The following is a 19,981-nucleotide window of genomic DNA, read 5'->3' as shown; positions in this document are numbered from 1 at the left end:
ATCATGCCCTGGTGAGTTAAATAAATCATATAGTTGGCATTTTAATGTATCCCTTTTGCAAAATCCTGATTTCCAACAAATGTTAAAGGCTGAAATCAGTGTTTATATGGAGACCAACTGGTCCTCAGTATCCTCTGTGAGCGTGGATGGGAGGCGCTTAAGGCGGTTCTTAGGGGTCGGATCATACAGTATGTCTCATTCATCAAAAAATCCAAAACACGAGAACTCGTGGAGTTGGAAGGGAATGTTAAAAGTGCCGAGACAGAGCTGAAGCACCGAATGTCATCTGATGGCCTCAGAGAATTGATCCGATTGAAATACAGATATAATACTATTTTGTCATGGAAGGTGGAGTTTTGGTTATTCAGGGCAAGACAGTCATACTTTGAGTCGGGGGACAAAGCAGGGAAGCTTTTGGCTAGATATATTAATCAGAGAGAGTCTTTTGCTACCATTCTCACAGTGAAATCTGCTGGTGGTGAAATTTTTACCTCAGCCATTGATTTTAATAATTCTTTTAAAGAAATCTTGATCTCTATAGTTCCACGTCTTCGTCTACTGATGAGGATATTAGAAACTTTGTGGAACCATTAGAACTCCATAACCTGATGACAGAGCAAAATAAAATTCTTTTTTAGATCTTATGCTACAGAACTGGCTCCACTTTTGTTAGAAGTTTATACGGATTCATTAAAGAATGGAAAGCTTCCGCCAACCATGACACAAGCCCGGATCAGTCTGATTTTTAAAAAAGACAAATATCCAAGCGAGTGTAAGAGTTATCATCCAATTTCCCTGATCCAGCTAGATATTGAAGTATTGTCAAAAAATTTGGCTAACCGATTAAGTAAAGTTATGTCATCTCTTATACATATAGATCAGGTGGGGTTTATTCGGGGTCTCAGCTCTTCTGATAAAATTAGGCGTCTCATCAATATTATGTGGTCAGTGGTGAATGATCAGACTCCGGTCGCAGCCATCTGATATGGTAGAATGGGATTATCTTTTTTAAATTTTGGAAATATACGGGTTTGGGAATACTTTTATTTGATGGATTAAGTTACTTTATAGACACCCGGTAGTGGTGGTACAAACAAATGGATTAATTTCAGATTTTACTCTGGATAGGGGCACCCAGCAGGGTTGCCCTCTTTCCCCATTATTGTTGTGTCTTGCCCTGGAACCATTAGCATCTGCAATAAGAAGGGAAGATGATTTTCCAGGGGTGGTAGCGGGAGGTGTGGCGCATAAGCTTTTGCTTTACGCAGATGATATTTTATTATTCGTCTCCGACCCCACTAGAGCTATGCCTTGCCTGCACAGAATTATTAAATCCTTTTCTAAGTTCTCAGGATACAGAGTTAATTGGTTTAAACCGAAGCTTTGCTCTGACAGCGTACTGCCCAGTAACTGCTTTTCAGCCGGGCGCCTTCCAGTGGCCCAAACAGGGCATTAAGTATTTGGGCATTTTATTCCCAGAAAATGTTAGAGATAGAGTTAATTCTGATCCCTTAATAAAAAGGTTTTCGAGCGATGTGGGCAGGTGGGCTTCGTTACATTTATCTATGATAAAGGTTAATGTTATTAAAATGAATTGTTATTCCAAAATTGAACTACCTGCTAAAATCTCTCCCTGTAGATGTCCCACTCTCTTATTTCAAGCAATTTGATAGCATAGCGAAGACCTTCATTTGGAATGGTAAGCGTCCTAGATTACATATTAATAAGTTACATAGGCTGATTGACAAAAGTGGGCTAGGCCTACCCAAGATTTTGTTTTATTATTATGCATTCGATCTCAGACATTTGGCTCATTGGTCACTTCCACCTGAAAGAGCACCTCCTTGGTTTTTGCCCATATTTTGCCATTGCAAAGCTTTTCTACCAAACTAATCGGAGAAGTTAAGTTACACCCCGTTATCATGCATTTGCACTCGGTATAGTGTTTAATTCTGACATTTATTTTAATTGTTGCCTCAAGCATATGGCTGAACCCAAAATTATGTATTGATAAGTCCCCTTTCTGCTGGTCAGAGTGGATTGTGAGGGGGTTACTACACTCGGTGACCTGTATGAGAGTGGAGTGCTGAGATCTTTTGAAAATTTGGTTCAACATTTTGGGATTCCCAGATCTCAGTTCTATAGGTATTTACAGATGTGCCACCTGCTCTATATTGTTTTTGGGAGTAGCATACACACCCCTAAAGCGGCAGATACTCTGAGAGAGGTGATTACTGCTTTTGGAAAATGTCATGAGGCATCAGTGTATTACTCCATGTTAATTCAGAGTCTGGGAGATGGAGCTCTAACTTCTATTAAGAGATTATGGTAGTGGGTGTTAAAAGTTGATTCCGTGTATTTATGTTTTGTTTTTCTGTGTTTGAATAAAAATGTTAATCATAAAAAAAAAGAACAGTAGTGGGATAGAACAGGAGGAAAACTAAAAAATTTGACCATTGGTCCATGGAAGTCCAGATGGTAACCCCTTTAACCATTCTAAATTGTACTTGCCTTCGTGAAAGTTTACCATTGGGTCTACCATTATTTAACAGTGGCATTTGTAATAAAGCACCACCAGACCATGGATGGCTTCACATTATTACTGTGGTTAGACTAATGTGGTTAGGCTTAGATAGTCTTTCTTAAAAAAATAAACTATAGTATTTGAAAAGACTGTTAGCCTAAACACATTTATAAACCTTTAACTACAACTTTCACAATAATAAATCCATTAAGTACAAAAAGAGATGTTAGATTAATTAAAATTATTCACCATTAAAGGGGTCATGAAATGGAAAATCAAATCTACATTAATCTGGAAGAAAGATAGTCCTATGGGTTTCGATCAAGATAAAGGTGAGAAAATGATGACAGTATAATATTAATAAATTAAAGGAATAGTTCACCCAAAAATGAAAATTTGCTGATAACTTACTCACCCTCAGGCCATCCAAGATGTATCTGAGTTTCTTTCTTCATCAAAACAGAATTTAAGATTTTTAGGATTTCATTTCAGGGCTCCTCCTTTAAGCAATGCAAGTGAATGTCCTCCATTTTTTGACGGTCCAAAATGCATATTTAGGGTGCATCTAAATAATCCACACGACTCCAGTCGACAAATAAAGTTCTTCTGAACCCAAACGATTGATTATTTTTAGAAACAAAATAATACTTATATACTTTTTAAGTCATTTCCAAATAATAGTAATAATATAAAAAAACATTACTGCAGTAAATAACCATCCTTTATTTCGGAGCAATGCCGTAGTGTTATCTACTTGTGCTTTTTCTTTAGCAGAAATATATAGGCTATATGACTGTCAGGAACTCAAGCCACACAAGTTGTAGTTAGTGAAACCAAGTGCGAGAGCGTTTACTGAGATTCACAGAATTTATAGGGTTTACACAGTGAGATCAATGGTACAGGTGATATCACACAGAAGAGAAGCTTCACAAACTGAAGAAGAGGTAACAGGCGAAACAGCAGGGTAAGCACTAAACCGATATCGACGAAGATCAAGAGCAAATACAGACAGGTAAATAAACACTGCGTGAGAGCAGCATGGTCAAACTAGAGTCCTTTGTGTGAGACTTGACAGTGAAGTGGCGTGAAGGTGAGTTATTTATGCAGGCAGTAATGATCGAGTGAATTGAGTGCAGGTGCGGTGAATTAGAAATCAGTGATGAGGAGCAGAGCGCTGAGGGAGGCATGACAATGACAAAGTTTTCACACAAACCTGAGTTCGCTGGAAAAACAGCACGGGCACAGCCGATGAATTCAGATATCGACCCTTTGTTTCTTTTGATGGTCTGAAATCCTCAGGGGTAAAATGTTCACTGCACACCCTCCAGTATTTGAGAGAATGTAAGGGTGTACTCATATCCAGGTTCAGCACGATAACCAGAGCTTCAGTCGCTCATGATCATGTATAAGCAATCGATGAAAAGTTTATATTTTTCCTGGCGTGCTTTTTCTTTGGGGTTTCTGAAGGTTGAAGCATCCAGGATACACATGCCAAACGACCATTTTGAACAATACACTTATACAGCAAAGACAATTATACTTTTGTACAGCGTTCCTTCTCTTGTAAACAATGACGTGCTTCCTGTCTCCTCCTCCACATGATGCGTGACCTTACCAATGAGCTTACGTCATCTGTCTCATGAGCGTGTGTCACGGAGATATACGGAAGTGAACATTTGTAGTTAAAAAGTATATAAGTGTTGTTTTGTTTCTAAAAATAATCAATCGTTTGGGTTCAGAAGAACTTTATTTGTCGACTGGAGTCATGTGGATTATTTTGATGCACCCTAAATATGCATTTTGGACTGTCAAAAAATACTTGCATTGTTTAAAGGAGGAGGCCTGAAAAGAAATCCTAAAATCTTAGATTCTGTTTTGATGAAGAAAGAAATTCACATACATCTTGGATGGCCTGAGTGTGAGTAAATTATCAGCAAATTTTCATTTTTGGGTGAACTATTCCTTTAATTCTTATATATATTCGCCCTAATTGATTTAAGATGCATCTGTACCAGATACCAGTTAGTGTTACTGCATTAACAAGATTTTAGTTTGGATGATGATGTTTATTTTAAAAACCTTGTTATCGATGTTGTCTCACACTGTCTCTTTACCTCGTCAGTGCTGTTTAATGTCAGGGCTGTCTGGCAGCTTGAGAGGTTTGACTTCTCTCAGTAGAATTCAAATGCATCACATTAGTTTTGTGGTCTCTGCCGGCTGCCGCGAAATCGAAGCCCGACTGAATCGCACAAGTTTTGCTCTGCACTAAGCTCTGGCTCTGTCTCTGGAGCACACTGATGTGCGCTGGAGTGGTTGCGGGAAAGCATGCTTCATTCGCCTCGTGAAGATGTGCGTGTCAGATGTGAGAAGCATATTTACTGCTTATAAAATGCTGAAAGCGATGTGGCCACCCGCCAAAGTGGCTAGTTAGGGTTACCCGCCAAACCTGATTTCTACCCGCATTTGGCGGGTTGGCGGGTATTAATGTCAAGCCCTGGTCATATCGGTAACCTTATAAAAGCTGTTTTATTCTATATGGAGAGGGTCCGCACATGGGGGCTGCCATGTCCTGATCACATGACCAGCCGAATACTATTAGCTTAATCTCAGTAACTTCCCTGTTGTTTGACACTTTCACTCATGGATTAAAGTAATCATGGCTGACTGTGAATAGTAATTTTTTTACAATGGCATCTGAAAGTGAAAACTTTTGATTTTGAATGCTGCTGCATCAAAGCAACTGGGTGTCAGTTAGGGTTAGTGTCCAAGATGACACAAATAAAAAAGTTATTGAGTGCAATTTTAATAATATTCTTATTTAATCATTTTGATAATATTGTATAATTATTTTATGAGGGAATGAAGTAAAATCCTGTGAAGCTGATTGATGAATGACGTAATCAAAACAAAAAAGGTTGAATATAACGCTATTATTATTATGTAACTCCTTAACTTTTTTTATTTACCAGTTTTCACGATAACAGCGACAACTCTGATTGGTGTATCTCTCTTCTGGATTATGGGTAGCATATTTCTTCATTGGGAGTTCGGCTATTAAACACGAAACAATCTGAGAGCTCCTACTATTTCTGTCTTGAATGGTTTATACAGGGTTCCTGTGGATCCTTAAAAAGTCTTAAAATGTCTTAAATTCAGTTTTCCAAAATTTAAGGTCATAAAAAGTCTTAAATATCTTAAATGAAACAACAAAAGGCTTAATTATCATTTAAAGAGGTTTAAAATTTGGGGGCAGAAAGATGGGAAACATGATATAACATATTGTGATTATCAAACTTCAAAAGAATACGATTCATTTAAATAAATGCATGCACTGTGTCTTTCAGAGTGAAAACTTGACTGTTGTATTTTCTCCACGCAGGGACTTGTGAGTGTTTTCAGCTGTTGCTGAGCAGTTCACAATCATTAGGCCATATCGGACATTTATGACAATCACTAATAATCACCTGTTGATGATATAATGTTGATGAAATTTGACAATGTTTACTTTTAATTGTTTATATTGTAATACGTTATAGATTACTGTAGGAGTTTTATTTCCCTTATCTTAGGGTGACCATATTCTGGTTTTCCAAAAAGAGGACACCTATTTCAATAATAGGGTTGAAAACAGTGTTACTATGAATGCAAACTTTAATACAGTAAAAAAGACACTCTATTAGCAAAACATAAATATATATAAATAAATAAATATTTTCAACATTCTTTTGAATGTCCATGTACTAAAATAAAATATTTGATGCCATGAGTGTACCTTCATTTACTATTACTATTATTTTGAATGGCCATGGAAAATGAAGCAATATGATAACAATTTTACCTGGTCACAAAAAGTTTGTTAATTTACCTCAATTTACTCAAATTGATGGAAAAATCCAACGTTTGCAGCAAAGCAATACCTGTATCAAGCAATAAGCTTCTGATCTTTGTTTCAGTAGTTTCACTGTAATTGGAATGAAGTGTGAATTGGTTCTTTTTTTTTTCTCCCCAATTTGGAATGCCCAATTCCCAATGCGCTCTAGGTCCTTGTGTTGGTGTAGTGACTCAATCTGGGTGGTGGAGGACGAATCTCAGTTGCCTCCGCGTCTGAGACCATCAATCCGTGCATCTTATCACGTGGCTTGTTGAATGCGTTACCGCGGAGACATAGCGCGTGTGGAGGCTTCACGCTGTTCTCCGTGGAATCCACGCACAACTCACCACGCGCCCCACCGAGAGTGAGAACCACTTTATAGCGACCATAAGGAGGTTACCCCATGTGACTCTACCCTCCTTAGCAACCGGGCCAATTTGGTTGCTTAAGAGACCTGGCTGGATTCACTCAGAACGCCCTGGATTCGAACTCGCGACTCCAGGGGTGGTAGTCAGCGTCTTTACTCGCTGAGCTACCCAGACCCCCCGAATTGGCTCTTTTTAATAAATCAAACGATCAAAATTATTATCAACAGTACAAAAATCTCTAAAATGAGCATCACTTTAAATGGAACCTGTGAACATGAAACACAAATTGACTTGCACCATTCACATACAACAATCCCTGCTCCTCAAATGGCATGCTGGGGTGGATACCTGCTGTCTCAAGTTTTGCTACACTGGAACATGGATAATTAAGAACAATCTCCTCCCCATCTGATCCACTGGCATCCTGCCAAACGGATTTCTCCCCCCCACCCCCCCCCATGATTATTTTATCACTTTAAATTCTTTATGATGAAACTCTGCAGTTGTAACTTTGCTAAAGCTGAGCAGGGCCTGGCTTTCACTGCTGCTATTTGGAATAGCTCTCCTCAGTGGCTCGTCCCTGCTCCCTCTGTTGGATTCTGCTTGTCCATTAGTGCCATCTGTGCCCGCCTTTGCCGTCTGTGAGTACCCGCGCTCCGCCAAAATGACTGGGATTTTCTCTCAAATAACCAGGGGATGGTGCCCAGAGCTGTTAGCTGGCAATGATGTGCACTTATTCTAACAAACCCGGGGAAAGAAAGACAGGATAGAGAGCAGAAAACATCTGCACATGTAATGCAGCTTTGCTTAAGTGACTTCCATGGGAAAACAGTTTTCTGGTGACCATGCAAGCCAAGCTTTGTATGTAAACTTGAGCTATTCCAACAAATTGTTTTCCCAGAGCAATGATCATCTCCAGACATCAGATGATCAGCAATGTTCTCAATACATTTTCTTTGGGACCTAGTGGACACAGGATTCAAGTAGGGTTTAAAGAACTGCTTCTTTAAGCGATAGTTCACCCCAAAATAAAAAAAGTAATTCATCATTTTCTTACTCTCAGGTTGTTTCAAACCCATATGATGGCCTTTCTTCTGTTAAACAAAAAAGAAAAACAAAAGTTTTACACTTATCTTTGTAAAATAACTGGACTGAAATTTAAGCATGATGTTTAATCAGTGAGACTTACAGGTCATTCGAGAAATTACAATTAATAATACTTGTTAGCTGCAGCCCTATAAGCAATAAGTAATTTTTGTTTACCCTTAACTTTACCTATAATGTTACCACAAAATGACCAATTTGTAAACATCATGACAACTAATGCCAGTGCAGGATGTTTTACTGGCATCTGGAGATTAAAAAACATAATTCTCCTTCTGTCTAGCAGGTCAATTCTGTAGTCATCAGCTCTTGATTGCGGATCATATGCCACTTTATTTACCCAGAAGACTTGATTTGAGGCAGCAGGACTTGCTGTAAATATTGTGTCAGCAGGAGGGGGTATTTTATACCCTTGTAAGTTATGGTGCAGATGCGTTCTAAAAGACATTGTGGCTGATTGTGGCTATGGACTTAAATAACAGAGATCGCTACCACGCTGTCAAAATCAACTCTCACTTTCAAAGCGAGCTGCAGGTAGACCAGTATTAGGTCCTCCAGAGCCTTTAAGACCCATGCTGTTACCCAATGCGTTTATCAGAACTGAAAGGGATGGTTCACCCAAAAATGAAAATTCTGTCATCATTCACTCACCCTGATGTTCCATGTTGTTCCATGTTGTTCTTAAAATGTATGCCTTAATTTCTTCTGTGGAACACAAACGAATATGTTAGGCTAAATGTTATGTTCACTTTTATTGCATCTTTTCTCCAAACAATGAAAGTGAAAAGTGATTGAGACTGTCAGTTTGCCTAACATCTCAGAGATAATCAAAATCAGAATTAGCTTTATTGCCAAGTATGCTTACACATACAAGGAATCTGTCTTGGTGACAGAAGCTTCCAGTGGACAAACAATATAGCAACAAAAAATAGAATAAAAATAAAAAGTGAATAGAAAATATAAGAATATATAGAAATATGTATGTATGTACAATATACAAATCCAAATCTGTTATATACAGATGCAAGGGAATGTATGGCAGAAGAGGTATGGTATGTTGGATAAATATAAATAGACTAAGCTGTGTATTGCACATAATTATTGCTCAATGGGGCAGTTTTAACTGTTCATGAGATGGATAACCTGTGGGAAAAAACTGATCCTGTGCCTGACGGTTCTGGTGCTCAGTGCTCTGTAGAGCCTTCCAGAAGGCAACAGTTCAAAAAGGTAGTGGGCAGGGTGAGTGGGGTCCAGAGTAATTTTTCCAGCCCTTTTCCTACCTCTGGAAGTGTATAGTTCTTGATGGGAGGGCAGGGGGAAACCAATAATCCTTTCAGCAATCCAAACTGTCCTTTGTAGTCTTCTGATGTCCGATTTCATAACTGCACCAAACCAGACAGTTACTGAAGTGCAGAGAACAGACTCAATGACTGCTGAGTAGAACTGTATCAGCAGCACCTGTGGCAGGTTGAACTTCCTCTGCTGGCGAAGGAAGTAGAACCTCTGCTGGGCCTTTTTCACAATGGAGTCAATGTGGGTCTCCTACTTCAGGTCCTGTGAGATGGCAGTGCCCAGGAACCTGAATGACTCCACTGCTGCCACAGTGCTGTTTAGAATGGTGAGCGGGGTCAGTGTTGGGGTGTTCCTCCTAAAGTCCACAATCATCTCCACTGTTTTGAGCGTGTTCAGCTCAAGGTTGTTTTGACTGCACCAGTGAGCCAGCCGTTCAACCTCCCTTCTGTATACAGACTCATCGTCATCTTGGATGAGGCCGATGACAGTAGTGTCATCTGCAAACTTCAGGAGCTTGACAGAGAGGTCCTTGGCAGTGCAGTCATTGGTATACAGGGAGAAGAGTAGTGGGGAGAGCACACATCCCTGGGGGGTACCAGTGCTGATTGTACATGTGCTGGAAGTGAATATCCCCTGTCTCACTTGCTGCTGCCTGTCCATCAGAAAGCTGGTAATCCACTGACAGATAGACATGGGAACAGAGAGTTGGTGTAGTTTAGTCCGGAGAATAGCTGGGATGATGGTGTTGAAAGCCGAACTGAAGTCCACAAAAAGGGTCCTTGCATATGTCCCTAGTCTGTCCTTTTCTCTCTCCTTTTGTGTTCCGAAGGTTTGAAACAACATTACAGTAAGGAAATGATGACAATTTTCATTTTGGTGTGAACTATCCTTTTAATGTTTATCAAATTATCCATTTTGAATCATCAGTGACAAAGTTACAGTTTCTAAACTGTAAAAAAAAAATCAAGGGCTTCTTCAGGTTGAGCTATTTCTGAGAGCTCCAACTGTTTTTTTCTTGAGGCTTTTAATGTATTCACTGTTCCAGAGCCTATATCACTTTTAACGACTGGAAAATTTATCCAAGTTGTCAGCAGGCGTTAGATTTTGGGCACTCTTGGCTTGGTTTTGCATCTCCACCAGACCAGATGGCGGTGCTATGTGGGCCGTATGTGGACCATGGGTGTGGAGGTAGTGGGGGCCAGCTCTAGAGTGCAGGATTGCTCACACTCTGGCATTTTCTCTAGGCCTATTTGCAGCTGCACTTCCTGTCCCATTTTGAACTTCTAAAATTTTCAGTATGTGGAAAGACCACATTCTATGTAATGTCACATTCTTGTTTTAAAGATGAAGCATAGACAAAAGACTGGTAAATGTACTGCAATTTAATATTACTGCAAACCTTTAAATTAAATATTGGGCTTTTACTTTTTAGTGGAATCAGATAAACATGGTAAAAAGGGGTAAACCTGTAATTGTTACCTTAAGGAGATATTTTTACCTTATCTAACCTTTAAAAATAGTTTTGTTGTTGTAATATAATGTATTTAGGTTGATTTGGTGATGTTACATAATATTGTGTACATAATATTGTTTGGTGATGTTACCACATGAAGCATATTTTTAATGTATATTTTTAATTTATATTCTGAAAATGTTTTGTCAGGTAACCTAAAAAATTTGCTTCATGTTGTAACATCTAAATTAACTGGTTTGATTCAAGTCAAAATCAATTGTTATTTAATCTGACTATATCAACCTTACAAATTAGTTTACTATAAACACTTTACAATAAGGTTCCATTTGTTAACATTAGTTAATAACAGTAGTTAACATGAACTAACAATAAACGATAGTTATTAAGCATTTATTAATCTTAGTTCATGTTCATTTCAACATATAGTTCTACATTTTTTAAATCAAAAGTTGTATTTGTTAATATTAGTTAATGCACTATGAACTAACATGAACTAAATAAACCTAAATAACCCTAACCCTAACCTAAATAAACCTAACCCTAACCTTACAATAAACAATTGTACTTTTATTAACTAACATTAACAAAAATTAATAAATGATGTAAACATAAATATATTGTTCATTGGTTGTTCATGATAATTAACTAATGATAACAAAAGGAACCTTATTGTAAAGTGTTACTGTAACGTTTTTGGATTAGATTAAGTATACATAAATATATACTTACGGTAACAATTGTGGGTTACCACTTTTTTCAGTGTATTAAGGCTTTACAAGAAACATAAATGCCATTTTGACACAAAGCTCTTCAATTGATCCGTAATTATGCATATCACAACCCATAACTACTGTTAAAAATCCTGTACTTAGAATTATCCATCTTTAGGGAGTATTTTGGAAGTTTGGTCTGAGAAGGACATGGGCTACTCTCCAAGTTTTCAGTTTCACCTTTTAATTCCTGGATCTCACTCCCTTAAAGAACAGAAAGTGCAAGACAGCTCCTGTGGGAGTTGAGGGTTTGGGGGAATCAAGCTGTTCCAGAGAATGGCTAGCAGAATATGAGATGCAAAAACACATGCAGACTCCTCCTTTGGACAGTTGCCCAAACACACGGCTAAATCAGAGTAGTAGACATCTTTCTGTGAAGTCTGGTGGCCATCAGACTGGTGTGGCATGGAGAGCGCTATAGAGATGGAGGGCTAATGATGGCCCCCAACAGGCTGTCTCTGTTTGACTGATCTGCATAGGTGTAGCATATGTACAGGGTACAGAGCAGAAGCTCTTGATGAACTGAGCCTTGTGTGATCTCTTAAAGATGGCATAAAACCATGAGAAATCTCTGATCAGTCAAATGAAGCGCATTTATTTTATTTTATAAAAAAAAAAACTTTTTTTTAATAAACTCAGTGTGGTGTAATTATTCAGGCTTTTATATATTAAACAACTTTCTACTTTTTGATATGTGACATTTTTGGTATAAAGCACAACACTGACCACCCACTTTTTCTGCAGTCTTGGCTCCCAAAAATTAATTTCTCATTGATATTCTCCATTCTTCAACAAAAATTCTTAGAGGACTATTCCTGGTTCAATCCAATAATATATTCCGGGTTCACCTCGTCCCTACTTTTCTTTAAAAAAAAAGCAAAAATAGAATTTGCAGTGAGGCACTTACAATGAAAGTGAATGGGGCCAATTTTGGAGGGTTTAAAGGCAGAAATGTGAAGATTATAATTTTTATAAAAGCACTTACATTAATTCCTCTGTTAAAACGTATGTATTTTTTTTAGCTCTAAAGTTGTTTACATTTTCATTGTTACGGTCATTTTAGGGTTTTAGGGTTTGCTGACATTACATAGTCTTGAAAGGTTTTTACGTTATTGTTAAAAATCAGTTTCGCTTTTGACAAAATGTATGGAATTTTTACTTCTGTAACCCTGTTGTGCCCTTTGTGAATGATATTAAACTGTTGTACTCCATATTTATCAATTTAGTACAAAGATTACAGTGGTTTCTATAAAATACAGCTGTACTCAGTAACATCAAATTTAAAACACAAGGGGATCGTAACATTTTATGGAGCAGAACAAAATGTATTATTTGAATATCTCCACTTTACAACATGACGTTTGCATTTTGCATGTCTGTGGAGAGAAAAAAACAAGAAAACATGTCTCCTCAGCTTACTATATCTTTACTTTCACCATTTAATAATATCACCTTGACATAAGTTACATCTAGCCCATGGTCCTTCTATTCTATTGGCACTTGTGGGCTCTGCCTGTCTGAGTGTAACATGGCATGGATATAGTGTCCAATGCCAAGTCATTGCCTCTTACCCAGAAGCATTGGAGTTAAAATGGGTCCAACCGTCGATCTATGTATGAGCGTATTGCTTTGCACCTGTCCAACTCTTACGGCAGAGCTCCTTCACAGCCATTGTGTTGGAGGGAGACAGCTTTTCAGAGTTCCTACTTCAAAGCCTGCAAAATCCTGTAAACTTAGCCCCACAATCAGCGGTGGCCAAAACAGCATCTGATGCACCTTATTTGTTGACGGAGTGAGATCTATCACAGAGGGTGCGCCTTGCTTGGCTTACAATGCAGGGACAACATAAAGCCGCACATTCGTGGATAGTCTATGAAGTTGCTGGGTTTCTTCCAATATCTAATGCCAATAGAAACTAGGGCAAAAATGAATCTTATGTTAGTTATTCACTGTTAGCCCAAGACAGCTTCATTGGTTGTAACACACTAGTTATCAAACATGTTAGGAAAAATATAGAATATAGGGGTGGTTTACGAGGACAATTTTTTAGGTTACAAACTGGTAATTACATGGGTATTATGCTATAAATGTGGTTTATGAGGACATTATTATTAATTCAAATTAAAATGCTTAAAAAACATCCTAAACTATGTTTTTTTTTTTGTTGTTTTGTTTTTTTTTTTATGTAAAAATGTAGAAAGTTTTTTGTGAGGGTTAGGTTTAGGGTTAGGGTTAGTGGATAGAATCTATAGTTCATACAGTATAAAAATCATGAGTCCTCATAAGAATAGCTGCACCAATGTGTGTGTGTGTGTGTGTGTGTTGGTGGTGGTAATACGCTAGGCGAGAGCTCCCTCTTGGTGCCAGTGCACCCAGTTTCCCCAGCAGTCCAGCAATGGAGTGTGTACTATAGCTGGAGAGCTATTTACACGAGCTTCAGTAAGCCCCACATTGTAGAACAATGGGAGATTCACTGAGACTTTGGGCTAAAATGAAAGAATGAGCCAACACAACATTTTGTGGATTAATTTACAATTATTTACTATTTTAATATGTATTCTTTAACAGCTATTAGAATCACTTAACATAAATGATCATGACTTTTCCATTTAAATATACAAAAGGCCCTTTAAATCAGTCCTTTTTTTTCCTTCTTTTTATATATATATATATATATATATATATATATATATGCTTGTTTGTTTTTTTTAACAATTAAAATCAAAATTGTGTGTACAATTAAAATAAAAAATATGTCTTATACAGAATTATTTGGGTAGAACATATGATTCCTTTTTATTAATGGTGAGGAAAGGGTTTTATTCACAGAGCTGTGGTTTTGCAAAATAAATAAATATGTTTTAGTTTTATTTTAAAATTTTAGTGGGTTTTATTTTTAAGGACATTTTCCCACCCTGATATAATGAATTATTTGCACACAAAAAGGATTATAATACTTGGTGCATTATTATTATTATTATTATTATTATATTAATACTGTAATATAATTCATGATTAAACATATAATTAATATATTAACAACTTATTATTTGATTATTAATGATAATAATATTTACATTTACATTTATTCATTTGGCAGATGCTTTTATCCAAAGCGACTTACAAAAGAGGAATAATGGCAATATCAATGTCAGCTTTATTTATATTGCACCAATAAAACAACAATTGTTGACCAAAGTGCTTTACAGTCAAATACAAAAATTAAAATTAAAAAGGAGGCAGTAGTACGAAAAGTGCTGCATTACGAAGTTTCAACTGCATCAGAATAATACTATCCCAGACAGATTAGAGTGCAACAAGAATATATATATATATATATATATATATATATATATATATATATATATATATATATATATATACAATACAATAATAATACGACAATAATTAATACATTTTCTCTTGACTTTTCTTTTCCTTCTAGGGACGGTGTATACATTTCAGTCGGACGCAGCATCAATAGACGACAGTCTCCAGTCTCTGAAATACTTAGACTTCCAAGCATATCAGATGGGACAACAGAAAAAAAAAAAATATCCTGTAGATGACATAGCTTTTCTTTGGCTACTTTGGGGTATCTTGGTTCAGTGTGATGCACAAGGGAAACCCATTTTGCTTACAAGTACTGGCTTTCCAAAACTTAAATGAGTATAATATGGTATTGCTCAAGCTACTGAATGGCAAGTGGATGACAAAATACATTAAAAAAATTGTCTGATTGGTTTGCTTTTTGCACAGCATAGGCCTTGTCATATTCTGACCATATTGTGCCTTCTGTGGAAAAAATCTTATGGACACAGATGGAGGCTATTTAAAAAAAAAAATCAGAATGAGATGAGGCTCTTTGCCGTTGGCTGGGAAGTGGAACTAATCCCAGTAGGCTCACGGAGTGCAGGAGTACTTTGCCTCTTGGCAATGTCTCTTCACAAAAATCTCTCCAAGCCCACTATCATCGGATGCCTAGCGGGGCTTCTTTGACTGGAGATCTTGTCATTTTAACACTGAGAAGTGCACACGCATGACAAATTGTAGACATAACGCCCTAAGGTATTGGACGCAATAAGATTTGCCCTTTAGTTTGCGAAGACACCTTTCTATCAGTGGAAGCACAGCATAGAGAAATTAATAGAGCATTATTGCACCGCAAGACACCCTGTGACCAAAGTGCTCCGGCAAGGTTTTGAGGGACAGATTTCCCTCTGGTGGTTGATGCTTCCTCTTCACTCATAAACCTTCCCAATTCATACACATGCCCATCATTTAAAGGTTTTAAGACATACATACAGCTGTCTGCTCTCTGTATTAAGCACCAAATCTCTAAGAATTTCATCCAGATGCAGAGGAATATCAAAGTTTCACTGAACTAACTAAAGGCAACTGCAAGCAGCAGCCTCAGAAGGTTTTTATGAGGTTCATCTTTGAATGACCTTTTACTAGACTTGCCTCAAAAAGAGTTAAACAGATTCTCTGCTTTGATAACATAAAGCCCTCATCCAATAGACTCGAAAGATCAAACCGAAAGGAGCGACGAATGGAAAAGTATTGTTCATTTCCAGAAATTATCCACATTTCACTCCCCCTCTCCACTTGCACACAGAAAAGCAAGCAATATATATATATATATATATATTTGTAAATTTCTTCAATGCGCTGTCATGACGACAATCGCGAATGATGTCAGTGTCAGTGGAAACACTGTGGGGGAGGAAGGGGGCGGCAGCTGAATAAAAAGGCTCGAACGATCCAGTCACTTTCGATACGCTACTTCAGATGCAAAATGGATATTCAAGTCGAAATCTGACAAAGCGTGCCGGCTTTGACGGGAAGTGGTATAGACAATGACCAGTGGCTGGGTCAGTGGGATGTCTCGGTGCAAGCAGGGTAGCTTATCAAATGACACTAAAAATAAGTTCAACAACCATCAAGTTTGAGGGGGGAACAGAATGGGGCGTGGTGTCTCACATTTGGTGGGCATGCAAGTGTGCAAGATGGCAGGACCATTGAAAAAAAAAGCCCTGGTTTAATTATTTCTTTGTTGCTCTCGTCATAATTGTAGGGACATTCATTTTTACTCCTCTTCACCCCCAGCCCACTCCTCCCCAAAAAATGAAAGAACAATATGCATATTTTTATTTTAGTTTAAACATTGTAATCGTTCTTTGAGTGGCACTTACAAGTAAGCCATTGCACTTCTTGGACAGCTAGGTGAGTGTAATTTTCAGTATTTTATATGTATTTCCTTTTATATGTCAGAGATCACAGGATGTCTATTAACTGTTATGAACATTTTAATTAGATGTTTATATTTTAGTTGCAATCTGGCTCACTATCGTTACCAACGTCTTACATAACTATTTTTCCACCTCACCCAACATCTGCTTTGCTTTCTCTTTTTTATTATTATTGGGTTTTGCTTGTTTTAACTTTTTTTTATTTTTTTTTTACTTTTTCTTGCAGTGTTATATTTATATGTTAAGTATGATTGTGGTAAATGTAAGGTTTGTGTGTGTGTGTGTGTGTGTGTGGGTGTGTGGGCGTGTGGGCGTGTTTTTGGTGGTTTACGAGGACAGTTTTTTACCAACATGTGTGTGTGTGTGTGTGTGTGTGAGAGAGAGAGACAGAGAGAGAGAGAGAAAGAGTTGGTAAAACTTTACAATAATGTTCCATTTGTTAACCTTAGTTAATGCATAAGTGTGTGTTTTTTATATGTTTTGGGCGCATTAATGTGTGTTGAGGAGAACTTTAAACCAGGTTGATTTTAAACCTGTGTGTGGACAGTATTGGGTTTATGCTTTGTCATTTTGAATAAAGAGCACCAGCTACAAAAATAGTATTAGTAATTTATGTAAAATATGTTATGATTGACTGCACCCGTTTCAGCTTTGAAAATGAGAACATTAAAAATTTTTGATGTAGAATTTGGATAGAAAAAACAAGTTTTTTGAACAACTGAATGTTTACAACTGTGCACTATTTTTTGTACATTTAAATCAAAGTCAAATGTATTACATACAGTGATAATTTTTAATGTACTTAAAGCTACACTATGTAACTTTTTATTTTGTTTGTTAAAAAACAACAAAATGTTATTAATGAGAGAGCAAAAAAAAAATCCATCTTCCAAACCATGTATTTACCCAAATACACTTTGATAAACCTATAATAATGATTTATATTTTAGAGCTGTCAGGATGGATTTCACGGGAAATTGCACACATACATCATTCGCCTGTGCGTGTTCACGTCATATCCGTACACAGAGAAAATAAGATCCGGCTATTGTAGCGTGTGTGTGGGAGTAGCTGAAGCTTAAAGTTTGTTGTCACAACGAACAAGAATAATTGAACATGGATCATTCAAAACGGCAAACCTCCGGGGAATCACCGGTTGTAAAAACAAAGAAATCCCAAACAGAGCAGAGTCTACAAGCATAAAGGGAAAGCGACAGAGTCCGTAATAAAGCCCGAATCAACATCGGCTTGGCTTTTCAGAGGTAACGACAACTCCGAGATCTGAAAGGATTTAAAAGCGACACAGAGATGGCTTTTTCTTACTCAACAGGTAAGATATTTTATTGATATGGTTTATGTATAGCTGTGTAATCACACACACAAATGCAATACAATAATTATACTGTAATCGGTGAAGAACTTTTCACTTGCTAGCAGACGTGCGTATTTTTCTTTATAACGGCAATAATTTAGTACTAGGCTTGCCAAGGACATGTGAGTCTTGGAATGATACTGACCACTGGTTGATAACCATGACAATCTATAAATGACTGTGGTCTATTTGGCCAGAATATTCTGCAGTTAAAAATTTTTTACAACATTTGACCTTATCAGACTAGCAATCGTTATGTCTAACGTTAAGGAACGTTGCCTAATTTTTGTAACGTAATTTATTTTAAAACATCAATGTTTCCAATAAGTCAAAATAACAGCATAATATATGGCACTTACCTACTCAGGTGACGTGTTTTCGGATATCCGTCTTTTCCTTTCTTTCGTAATTTATTTGTCCATTCACTCTGATAAGATGTCCTGTATTTATGTGTACACTGGTGCCTCATACCACATTTATCCACGCAGAGGAGCAGAGCTGAAGCACAACTTGCATCATTACCAAAACAATGTTCTTCCACAAGATGCGTACAGTTTTATTTTTTAACCGCTAGAGGGCCAAAAGTTACATAGTGTAGCTTTAGAAATATATATATATATATCTTTTTTGACATTTTATTAAGTTACAGTAGTACATGCAGCCCTGGTCATAGAATGCCTCATTATGTCCCACTGCAGTTTGGCCAGTGAATTTAATTTAGACAGTAATTTATTTCCTTACTAGTCTATACAAAATATAGACTAATTATCATGTTTTCTTATTAGATCCATATTCATATTTATGTGTAATGTAATTTCATTGTTTTTTATTTTATTTTTTTGTCTTAAAATATGGGTCAGAGGATGCAAACAGTGCAGTGGTTAAAAACTGTTATTAAATAAGTAGTAGTAACCAAATATTATATAATATAACAGTATATAAATAATACAAAACAATTCCAGTGCAATTTAATTTCTCCCAAATGCACAGAGATTAATTGAAAATAATGAATTAAATTGATATACAAAAAATGTGTGGACATTGAATTTGCCCTTATAATAGTGTTTAGTACATACTTGGCACTGGCCATATGTTTTCTGCAAACTGCATGCATCAATTTTACAATGTTGACATTAATTATTAATGTTGACGTTTGTTTCTCATCCACATCAAATAATACTGAATAATTATTTGATAAGCTCAAGTGCAGAGAGCAAATGACAATCAGATCAACAGAAGCAGATATAAATGAATAGCAGTACCTTAAGCAATTTTCAGCATGGTCACTATGTTAGTCATTTTCTGCATTTTTTGTACTTGTTTTCTTTTTCATATAGTAGATTTCTGCTATGACACCATAAATACAAAAGCATTTTAGTACATATCATGTTGTCAGATTAATTATTTCAGATGAATCGCATTTCTAAAATCTCTTCTTGACATTTTCCTCTTTCAGCCTTTAGTCGAGTTTTGGAAAATGTTGTATCTTTTGTATTTTGACTTAATTTGTACAAAATAAATAGTAAAATTCTTGTGTACTTGTGTACTTTCTACAGTGTCACTGAATTTGATATGATTTCTCAGGCATCACACTTAAGTAGATTACTCACTGTAGCTAGATTATTTTGCACAGCTTACACACATTGCAGTAATAGTGAGTTATTAAAGGCCATATTTTCATATGCTTTTAATTCTGTGTATTTGATAAACAGCTTTAAACCACAAATTCTGCTTATCTGTCTTATCTGTTAGCATAAACTGACTTGGCATGTTAAGCTGTCAGGTCACTCTTTATTCTAAGTACAGATCTCTTTAGCTAAAGATATTTTGAGTGCACAGTATTTAGATCGCCATTTGCCGATTATGCATTTTGGGTCAAATGCAGTACATTGAAAATTACACATTTCTGTTTTTAGGACCCATGCTAAACTGGTCAGTTTATGTAGATCTTTT

The 19,981-nt window shown here is 36.8% G+C and overlaps 1 protein-coding gene across 1 annotated transcript in view; it reads left to right on the top strand.

Moving 5' to 3' along the window:
• LOC127429560 (anthrax toxin receptor 2-like) overlaps positions 1-19,560 on the top strand; it is a 100,781-nt gene extending 81,221 nt beyond the window's left edge. Inside the window, exon 17 of the mRNA XM_051678681.1 lies at positions 14,850-19,560. Coding sequence (XP_051534641.1) covers positions 14,850-14,888 — 39 coding nt within the window. The 3' untranslated portion in view covers positions 14,889-19,560. The remainder of the gene's footprint in view (positions 1-14,849) is intronic.
• The last annotated feature ends 421 nt before the right edge of the window (positions 19,561-19,981 follow it).

Source organism: Myxocyprinus asiaticus, chromosome 3, assembly GCF_019703515.2.
Source record: "Myxocyprinus asiaticus isolate MX2 ecotype Aquarium Trade chromosome 3, UBuf_Myxa_2, whole genome shotgun sequence".
NCBI classification, from domain to species: Eukaryota; Metazoa; Chordata; class Actinopteri; order Cypriniformes; family Catostomidae; genus Myxocyprinus; species Myxocyprinus asiaticus.
Note: the sequence above shows the minus strand (reverse complement) of the source record. Positions and strands in the feature narration are given on the sequence as shown.